The following is a 10,671-nucleotide window of genomic DNA, read 5'->3' on the forward strand; positions in this document are numbered from 1 at the left end:
AGGAGCCTCACAAAGTCAGGCATGCAGGCTGCCTGCCCCGCTGGTGCTGCAGGAGTTCCAGTCAAAAATTGGATGCCTGGCAACCCTACTCCAGTCTGGATGAAGCAATCTCTGTATAGGCACAGCGTGCAAGTTTCTTGAAGAACTTGGTGGAAGGAAGGTGCTTTTTAATTATTAAAAAATCCAGGTGGGAGTGGAAGACAGTGAAATAAAAACAGCTGGTTCCTATAGCAGTGATTTTAATATTGACAGAACCTCATTGGTGCCAAGGCATGAATACAATCTGCACTCAGCACCCTTCAGGAAGCTCTACCACATTGCAAGCATCTCAAACAATAGTGCAAGAGATTTCAGAAGTCTTTATGACATCACCAAGACTTCAGCCAATAGCATGTTGGATTTCACAAGACTGCCTGACATTGTCAAGGCTTCACCCAATAGTGAAGGTGCATATGGAAACCTTAGAACATCAACAAAGCTTCAGTCAATGGCACAGAGGCTTTGGGAAGCTTTGATGATGTCACCAAGAATTCAACCATTGCTATGGCAGTTTTGACATCACGATCCTTTATGACATCACAATGATTCAGCCAATGATGTGTGGGTGTTTGGATACCTATATGACATCACTGAGCCTTCAGCCAATAGGATAGTGGCATTCAGAGCCTTTACATCCCTGTTATCTTTTTGATCCAGTCTAGGTAGTTGATGACCTTGGTGTAGAAGCCATAGCTCTTGTGACAGCCGATGCCCCAGGAGACGATCCCGGTGGCTATCCAGCGCTCACTCTCTGAATCCTGCACAGCGAAGACACTCCCACTGTCCCCCTGGCAGGTATCTTTCCCCCCACTGGGCGAGCCAGCACAGAACATGTTCTCAGAGAACACCATGGCCTTCCCATTGACCTCCTTTTCCTGCAGCCATTTCTTGCAGGATCTCTGGTCACCCACTGGCAGTGATACATACTTCAGCCGGTCTGCAAGAACGTTTTTCTCTACCCCAAAACCGCTCACATAGCCCATGTATCCTGTGGTGTAGAAAGTGCTGTTACTAGCATCTGGGAGGCAGACAGGCAGCAGGTTGGGGCCCAGTGGCACTGGGTCCCGCAGTTCGATTAGTGCAATGTCCCCACTGAAGTTGTTCTCATCATCAGGATCATAGTCAGGATGCACGGACACGTTGCGGACGGGGTGGTTACCCAGCTCGTGGATCTTATTCACCTCCGTGTGGCCAAGGAACACTTCGGCCTTCTTAGCCACCTCGGCAGGGCTCATCCTCCCAACTGTCTCTGTCACTGACCTGTGTTCCTTGGGATAGATGGTGTGAGCAGCTGTCAGGATCCAGCGGTCACCCAGCAGCGCCCCACCCCCGAGCCCAAATATATTTGTTTTCGCCTGCCATGGGAAGCTTCTCGGCGGTGCTGTGCTGCCACCGATGATCCGCTGGATTCCAGTGACGGGATTGTCTGGCTTCCCACACACTGTGGGGAGGGACAGGAACCAAAAAGGCTATTACATACTCTCTTCTCTGGCTGTCTCTCTCTTCACCCCATACCTTTCAGTTCCCTGCTCCCCTGCTCTCATGCTGTCTTTCCATCTGGATTTCTCCATCTCCTGCACTGCCACCTCCCTCACAGACAGTCCCACATTACTGTCAGTTCCACTTCTCCATCTCTCTCTCCCTCTCTGCTTGTCTCCCTTGGTTCATGCTGACCCTGAAGGCATATTGCTGAGTGCTGAACACAGTGAGATGTTCCCTACTTACCTGGTAAACACATGGGGATGTCCTCATGGCCGTCTTGGTCTGCCCAGGAGCCCTGAGCGGAGCAGTTGTATGTATCTGAGGGAAAAGAGAAGAAGATAATGAAACCAAGGATTGCAGGGAGCGATCATCAGGCACAGGGGGAACGGGGAGATAGTCCCTCTGTCTAGGGCACTGGAACAACCCCACCTGGCATGCTCTGCTCAGCTCTGGGCCCCCCTCAGTTCCAGAGAGATAGTGACAAGTTTGAGGGAGCTCAGAGAAGAACCACATAAATGCTCAGAGGGCTGGAGGGGATTGAGGGGTAATGATATGCTCATTGAAAGTTATATTATTCAGTCACTAGATGACCTGAGTGCTGAATAGAGTTCAGGGTGTGATCTCAGGTAAATTTGAGCTGGTTTAGCTGTATGCGTCATGTACAGCTGGTTTGTCTAACACATCCCTCCTGTGTAAGAAGGACTGGGATTCCTTGATTCCACATATCATGACACTGAGTTCTGGGAGAAATTCAAAGAGCTAAGTCCACCTGGCATGGAACAGTCATGACTAGAGAGGGGGTGGGAAAATGTGAGGATCTTTGCAAGTGTCTGATGGGTTTAAAATCTGAAGATTTTTTTTTTTTGAATGGTTGGGGGGAGGTGAGAATAGGTTGAGACTGAGCCAAGGCAAAGGAGCTCAAGAGTCTTCCCCCTGCACTGGGAGCCAAAGGGACGCCAGAGCCCCATTCCAGAGCACAAGGAACTAGGAGCATGGGGAATGGATAGGGGGATGCTTCTAGCCTAGGCCCAAGGGGCTACGTGGGGAGATGGGATCTGAGGGAGCATAGCAGGCACCATCCCCAAGCACACCCCCCACAACTGTCCCCAAGCACACCCCCATGTGGCACAGCATGGCCCTGCAGTTCCACTGCCCCCATCCCCCTTGGGTCTTGCAATGGTTTACTCTGAGATCACAGTACTTAGACCAAGATTACCCCTTTACTGGCTTATTTATTAACTTTTAAACAGAGCACAGAACTCTTTAGCTCCTCACCCCCACCCCTCTCCTGGGAGCCTGTGTGCTAATTCAGAGACAGGCCCCCTCTCTTAAAAGGTCAGGAGTCCCACAGCCCCCTCCTGGGCCTGTGTAATAATTTAGGCAGGCTTACTCTCCTTGCATTCAAGAGTTCCACCGCCTTCCTTCCAGTACTGTGCTAATTCAGGCCAGCTGCAGCCTTAAAGCAACTTCTCCCAGCTGGCCCTTTTTCAATTCATTTCTTCCAGCCCCCATATGAGGAAAGCTCAGCACCTCCTGTTAGGAGAGACGAGGCAGCAAATACGCTGCCCTCCTTCCCAAGGCTCATCCTAATTGGCTGGGAGTAAAGGGAGCCTTGCCTCCACCCTACATTAGGAGGCTCCTGATCCCAGGCCCTTAAAGAGATAGTAGTCTTGGTTTTCCCCAAACACTAATTCCCCGGGACTGCTTCCTTTCTCCTGTATCTGCCTCTGCCATTCCCCAGGTCCTCGTGTTCCCCCAAACTCCTGGATCCTGAAGGAGCCTGGCCATGGAACATAGGTTGACTGATGCCTAGACTCTCTACTGCCCTTAAACAGGACGGATCACCCTTGTTACCAATGCTTTCCTAGCTCAGATTGCTATGGCTCTTCCTGGGTCAGAACTCACCGCTCCCTCTGTTGGTGACTATGCGGTAATAAGGCTCCTTGCACCGGTAGGTGATCACTGACTGGTAGTCATTGTTCCCATGTTCGCTAACATAATTGAAGGCCCCATTGGTGAGATTTTTGGGGTCACCACAGTTCACAACTACAAAAGAGAACAAGGAGAGGAGTCAAGGGGGAGCCACAGTGCTCACTGCAGCAGTGAGGTTCAGAAACTCATGCTCGACTCAGTTGGAGCCCATGATGTGACGGAGGGATGGGGACTGTTCATGAGCCCGCTGGAGGGGATGCAGGGCCAGTCTCCATTTGGCAGAGACTAGAGTTGCTTAGAAAATGGAGAAAAAGGCACACAAAAGTTCAAAGTTGTTCAAACCTGACCTATTTTTTAATTTAATGACACTTTATCAACATTTTTATCAAAAAGGGTTACATATTTCAATAATAATTCTGATTAAAGTAATGAAAATATTGCAAAAACCAAAAGAAAAAAGAGAAGATCAATAGGGTTTTTTTGCAATAGTTTTTAAGTGGGGGGAGGCTATTTTTGTACTAAACACGTTTTTATTTTAAAAATGTTGCCCAACCCCAGTGGAAAGCATGGTGGCCATTTGACACCCCCCTGAGTGCAATGATTTTGGGGAGGGGTGGACTCAGTCTAGGGCCCAGTAGGACCTATGCCTAAGGACCACAATGCCTAAGATACTGCCAGAACTGGCATTTATGAGTCCCCTTGCTGACAATAGAAAGGCCAAGGACTATGTGGGTTATAGAGGATGTACTCCCCACTCACCCCCTGGGGTCAGGTATCGGTTCGGGGGGATAATCCATGTGTGGGGGTGGGATTATTGACTCACTTTCACACCGGGGCATGGGTCGGTGCCAAGTCCCATCATCCTGGCAGACAGCAGTGAAGGATGCCAACTTCTGGTCACCCTTCAGGAAAAAGAAGAGAAGAGCTGAGGACCACATGTAACCTCAGGTTCCTGCCCCCAACCCCAAATCATGGGGAGGGAGCCTCGTGTCTGCCTTCTCATTGCTGTCCAACTCTGCTCCTGATGTCCATCTCAGTGCCCTTCTGTGACCCATGAACCTTTCCTCCTTACCCAACCTTCTACTCCTCCGTCACGCATTGGCCTTGGCTACCCCTATTTCAGCAGGCTCATGCTGCAGCCTCTTTATCCCAGCCAGAAAAACTTGCAGTCACCAAACTGGTAAGCTCTGATTCTACCCCAGAGACACCTAGTCCTGGGGATGGGGCACCTGTTCCTGTGAAAAGGCAGGGAGCGAAGAGGGGGGAGGAGATTGCAAGGAGGAAAAGAGGGAGAAGAGACTGGAAAGGAGGAGACTTCGGCAGAAGAGAAGAAAGGAGAAATGGAGAAGAGAGCAGAAGGATGGGGAGAAGAAGGGTCTCACCTCCATCAGTTCATACCCAGTCTGGCAGCTGACAATGAAGTAGTCACGAAATCTGTACAGGGGCTGCAGGTCTTTGATGAGGGTAAATTGGTCCTTTGGCACAGGCTGTGGGCACCGGATTCCTGTTGGGGAACACGCAAGGCTTTAGCAAGCAGCATGCTCAGGCCTGGAGTAGCTCTGGGAAGGGAGCCACTTACTCTCTGAGCTGTAGTGGATCCTCCACCCATGACTGAACCCTGACTCATCTGTGAAGAACAGTACATCCACCGCATTGCTGTTGGTTTCGATGCTGCCAGGCGACACCTTGCCACAGAACTCACCAATTTCTCTCCCACGTGCCTGGATCTGGAGAGGAAGAAAGCCAGAGCTAGAATCACACCAACAGGCCTCTCCACACCAGTACCCACTCCTCCCCTGCATCAGGCCAGACCAAGGGGCCCATATGCCCCAATGCCCCTCAGTGGGCCTGTGACCCATCTACTTTGGGGTCCCCATTGCCAGATCAAACTAATGGGCCAGTCCCTGCTTCTCCCAGCCTGGGGTCAGACCTATGGGTCCATCTAATCCTGAATCTAGGGAAGTGGAGAAGGATGAGGGATGAGGAAGTAAAATGGAGCAAAGAAGGACGTTTTCTGATTAGAATCCAGGAATCACGCCCAGCACTGAGGGGTCTTGGAGGGGCCCAGAGCCCCATTGCACAGGATGTTGGGGACTAAGTACCCCGGAGGATGGACTGGGGAAAACAACTTTGCTGTGGACCTTGGGCATTCCCCCTTTTCTAATCTCTGCTCCCTCCTGCCAGCAGTGCTGGCCCTGAGAACTTCCCTGGGAGAAGCAGTTTGTTATGGTCTGATGGCAGGTGGGACACAGGTTTGGACTGGTTTCCAGTACCTTGAGCTGGTCGTAGGGACAGTGGACCTGCTGGTGATCATCGATATCAAAGGGCTCCAGGAACTTGAGGGTGATGGCCAGCCCCCTGTCCAGGCGGATGCTGTAGTTGCACCGCAGCTCCGCAGGGTAGGGCAGGGGGTATTCCGGGCTCGACAGGTACCCAGAGGTCTCTGTGAACAGCTCACTGCTGCACTCCACTTGGGGAGGAAAGAGAGCACCAGTTACAATGGATACAAAGGAGGCAACCTCTCGTCCCACCAATTGCTTCCTAGGTCATTCCTCTTTCCCTTTCCCCTCTGGGTGGTGTCGAGCTGAAGAATGAAATTGTTTCTTTTCTTTAATTACTATTATTAATAAGACTCCATATTGTAACTCAAACTCCATTTTAAAAAGCTTACTCCATTTTGGAAAATGCTGCTGTAATCTTATTAGTTTAGTTTAGATGTGTGAATGAGGTATGTATGGATAATGGAATCAACCTCCAGCCCCAGCCTGTCCTGATGAAATAAAGTGTAAACACCAACAGCTGAAAATTCAGACAACAGCCCTAACAAAGTAAGAAGAGTCCACCGTCAAAAGAAAAGAACAAAAGTGCAATTGAAGGAAGATCAAAGCCAGGTCAGAGGCTGAAAGTCACGTCTGCAATCACACCGAACTCAGAGGCAGCATGACACAGCAAGACCTATAGACTCTGGATTCAAACTAAAAGCCTATATAAAAGATTGGTGAGATGGAAGACTTTGGGTAACGTTCTGCTGCCAACATTGAAGGTCATTGGTGCATGCCTGACAAAGACCCAGCCCTTCCTTGTGCCCGGCTTTCCTGGCCAGTTAGCCGCCACGAGCTATGAACCGAAGCTGCGAAATCAAGCCATGGACTCAAGCTATGTTCAGGACTAGTAACTATCCAGTTGCTGCAGAACATTTGATATATGTGTGTGTGTGTATAGGTATTAGGTATTAGCTATTGGTCATAGATCAAATTGTTATCATAATAAATGTGGAATCTTGCCTTGTCCCCTGAAACACTCTTGTGTAGTTTTATCTGCATAACAGCAGCTCCCACACTTGGGTCCTATTCCCCTGCGTCAATCTCTGCACCTTTCACTCACCTCGGCAGGAGTGGTGGTCGCTCTGCAGCTGGTAACCAGGGCGGCAGGAGCAGATGTAGCCACCCACATAGTTGTGGCAGAGGTGCTGGCACAGAGGCCCCTCGTCTTCCTCAAGGGCATTGCCATGGGCACACTCATCCAGATCTGAGGGGAGAGGGGGTGCCAGGCAAAGAGAAGAAAGAGTTAAACCTGACTGAAAGCTCTGTATTGGTGGTGCTGTGGGTCTGGCTACTGTCCTGGGGTCTCTGCCTGTTGGGGATGGGGCCCAGGGCTCCTCTGCATTCTCCTGGTGAGGAGCAGCCCTGTGTACCCCTCCTGCATGGTGTGGAGCTCTCATACTCACCCACAGCTTGGTAATAGGCCAGGAAGCCCTTGTAGGGGATAAGGGTGCCGTTCTCTTCGTTGGAGAAGTCAGAGTGGAACATCATCCTCATCCGGTTCCCTTTGGACACAAACTCCCTGACTCCTGGGTGGTTGCCTGTGGCTGAGCCTAGTTGGCCACAGTACCGGCCCAGGTCCTTCTTATCTGCTGTGATCTGTCCAGGAGAAAGTGGGAGGGGAAATCATGAGAATTCATGAAGTTCAACTTGCTCCATGTATCACCATTACCTGGTCTATGCATTTCCAACTCCCTCCCTCTCCTTTGTGCCTGTTGGATAGCAAGGAGAACCTGCTTGCTGTTGAAAAATGATTGTGTCCTGAGGTCACCAGCTTCCCCTCCCCAGCCCTACCCTAGGTCTCTGCTGCACGCACCTTGACGTAGTCATAGAGACAGGACTCAGACGGCTCCAGGTCGAACTGCCAGAAGTTCAACTTCACCACAAAGCCCTTTGGGACTGTAATGTCCCAGGTGCTGATGTTGTTGTTGGGGTACGGCTTGGGGTAATTGGGGGATGTGATCTCCCCAAAAAGCTTCCTTGGGGTTGGGCTGGAACTGACCACTCCAAAGAGGAGAGACCCCCACAGGAGGAGCCGGGGGAGCCTGTGAACACAATGTACATGGAGCATGAGTTACAGACCAGCCATAGATCTGGGCCATATTCAACCAGTAGAAACTTCATGGGAGCCTCATGTGTAGTCCAATGGACCCCTGGGTACACTGGGTATCGACCAGGTGTTATAGAGCCAATGGAGACATAGGAGACATTGAAGAGACCCAAGATCCAATCAGGTACCAGTTGGGCATCAGGTACTAGCCAAGAATATGGTTCCCTCAGACCAGAAAGCCATTTCAAGGGAAACTAGGCACGAACCCCATGGGCACTGGCTGTTTGTTACACACCAGCCATGGACCTGGGTCTCTTGGAACCAGGGGGAGGAACAGTAAGAGATCCAGCCTTATAGGCTCTGAAGGTTTCCCTCCACCTGGCTTTGGGCCACCTGATTCAGCTTGTGTTTGTTAGCTTGGGAGCTTGCCCAGCTCAGCAGTTCAGGGTCCAAAGGTCCTCAGTATGGCGGGGAGTAATCCCCAGCCATGCCTGGGTCCCTCTCCTGTGACCCCCTGTTGAGGGAAGGGGTGGGGCCTGTGCAAGGTCTAGCTAATATTCTCTCCCTTTCCACAGGGTGTGGTATGGAAATCTGGGCAGGTTAGTTGTCCCTTCACATCTTGGTCCCAATCTCGGGGTTACTTGGGGAGTGAGGCCATTACGCTCCTCCAAAATACACTCATTCCCCTTCCCTGGAAGGAGATCAGCCAGGGGGGATTCAAACGCTGCACCACTTCGAACAGGAGGATTAATGGGATAATAGTGGGACATGGATTTAACCCCGTCCACCTCTCATCCTTCCCCAAGGAGTTGGACCCTTCAGTCTTCTCCCCCATAAAGATGCCACCACCTCCCTCCCCAGGCCAGATTGGCAGCACTCACATGTTCTTAGTCTTGTCTGATGTGTGTATGTCTCTCTCTCTCTCCCTCCAAGCGCTCTAACCAGGCGAGTTGTAATCAAATGCAAACTCTTAACCCTGCCAGATCTAATTCAACGAGGTGGGGGAAGACCCAGAGGAGAGGGACGGAAGAGAGACAGTTAGGTTACAAAGCAATTGGCAACGTGAATGGGTTTCATTAGTCCACATTCTGCTGCCCTCTGCTGTCTCTTTGCTGGAACTGTGGCCATGAACTTTTTTTTTTTAAAACAAGATCCAACAGAGTTGTACACATTTGTGTGTGTATAGATAAGGTTGCTCAAGAGACACTTAACTGGAAATTTCCCTATATTAAAGTGCAATTTTGGGGGGAGTTTTGTTTTTAAAGGTATCATAAAAAGGAAAAAGAAATAGGATCTGTGTTCTTCCTGCCCTTCGTTTTTGAGGCATTTTTCTGTTGTGGGAAGAAGGTTTGAAATGTTATTCTTAAAAAATTTAAAAACTGCTCCTTTTTACCTTAGAAATATCAATACTGCCAGGTCTTTGCCTTACTGTTTTGCTGAAGAGCTCCTCAGAGGTGTGAATCAGCAGCTTCCTTGATGAGGAAACAGGAATGTTAAATCTTTAACAAAGAGAAGTTTTCTTTCAGCTGTTTCTTCTGCATTTGTGTTAAATAAGTGTTAATGATAATAAACAAAGCTCAGAGAGTTTAAAACACTATGAATACAAATACCTTCCTCTCTCCCAATTAGTCAGGCCTCTCTGGTTGTTCTGCAGTTGTCTACAGAGTCTTCCAAGGGAAATAGGATTTACAAGAACTGAATTATGAATGTGAAAAAAAACAGTAAAAACAAACAATTTTTCAGGCTTTCTTCATACAGTAGGGAAGAAGGCTCAAGCCCAATATTATTGTTCCTCTGTACATGAGCTTTCAGTTTAGATTTTCCTGGCTTTCTAATGTTGGGGTCTCTAAAATGTCACTGATGTCTTACAGATTTTTCTTTAAAGACACTGATACTTCTCAAGCTTAACACTATTTTTCTGGGAATCCACAGTAAAGAGTCCAAGTCCATGAAAAAAGTCACAACAATGAAATAATGTAAGTGTCCGAGGGTGAAGGAAGCATTTTGAGATGTTTATGCATGTGTATTTAAGGCTGTAGAGAAACTGTACATTATATATATTGTTATATTGTCTGAAAAAGAACATGTGACCCTGTAATTAATGACTCTCATAATAATGTACACACACAGGACCAGAGTTAAGGTTAAATGGGCAATATTAACTCTGGCATTTCCTGACTTTTGAGTGCTTTCCTGTGCATGATGCACATTCTCAGGCAGCCCCAATCAAGGCCCTGGAGGGAAGCTCTCTGGCACAGGACACCATCAGGAATGAAGCTCACAACCAATGGGCACAATCTGTATGGAAGTTTTCAGCCACAGGACACTGCTAGGAGAGAAACTTATATCAACGCGGCACCAGTAGGAGGGAAGCTCACAGCCACAGGGCACCAATGGGGCCCAGTTTAGGGTCATAGAGCATTATTGGCAAGGAAGCTTGTAGCCATAGAGCATCAAAGTTTGCAGCTACAGGGCACTGTTTGCAGGGAAGTTTGCTGCCACCAGACATGATGACAAGGAACCTTGTTCCCCCAGGGCACTGCTGGGAGGGAAAGTGATAATACCCATGGGAATGACACCCATAGGACACTGTGTGAAAGCAGCTCATAACATCAGCTCGTAACATAACATCTGGGTCTCCCACAGTCTTACAAAGGAACATCACTATGTGAAATGCAATTGTGTGTGTGGAAGGAGCCTAAGACTAGAATAGGGTGAGTGCGGAAGTGTGTGTGCTACAAGTCAGGTCTGGGGTTTACATGTTCATAAAGAAGGCAGAAATGTTTCAATACCAGGCCAGATGCCTCTCTTTTGTGGCCTCAGCATGCCATGGGTGTGAGAATCTGT

At 49.2% G+C, this 10,671-nt stretch overlaps 1 protein-coding gene across 1 annotated transcript; it reads right to left on the reverse strand.

The window, feature by feature from the left end:
* Positions 1-222: 222 nt before the first annotated feature.
* Positions 223-8,853, reverse strand: C1R (complement C1r). The gene is made up of 11 exons (XM_048821372.2): positions 8,706-8,853; positions 7,591-7,819; positions 7,181-7,373; positions 6,838-6,981; positions 5,727-5,923; positions 5,033-5,180; positions 4,836-4,957; positions 4,277-4,355; positions 3,427-3,567; positions 1,765-1,839; positions 223-1,480 (listed from the first exon to the last, which is right to left on the reverse strand). Coding segments are annotated over exons 1-11 (2,142 nt in total). The 5' UTR covers positions 8,708-8,853; the 3' UTR covers positions 223-668.
* Positions 8,854-10,671: the final 1,818 nt, after the last annotated feature.

Source organism: Caretta caretta, chromosome 1 (genome assembly GCF_965140235.1).
Source record: "Caretta caretta isolate rCarCar2 chromosome 1, rCarCar1.hap1, whole genome shotgun sequence".
NCBI lineage: Eukaryota > Metazoa > Chordata > Testudines > Cheloniidae > Caretta > Caretta caretta.

Bases quoted from the DNA above. Each gene is read 5' to 3' on its own strand.
- C1R (XM_048821372.2), bottom strand. The intron at 7,374-7,590 runs GTGCGTGCAGCA...TCTCCTGGACAG, and splicing joins GTCTCTATGACTACGTCAAG to ATCACAGCAGATAAGAAGGA. The intron at 1,840-3,426 runs GTGAGTTCTGAC...CTTTTCCCTCAG, and splicing joins AGTCACCAACAGAGGGAGCG to ATACATACAACTGCTCCGCT.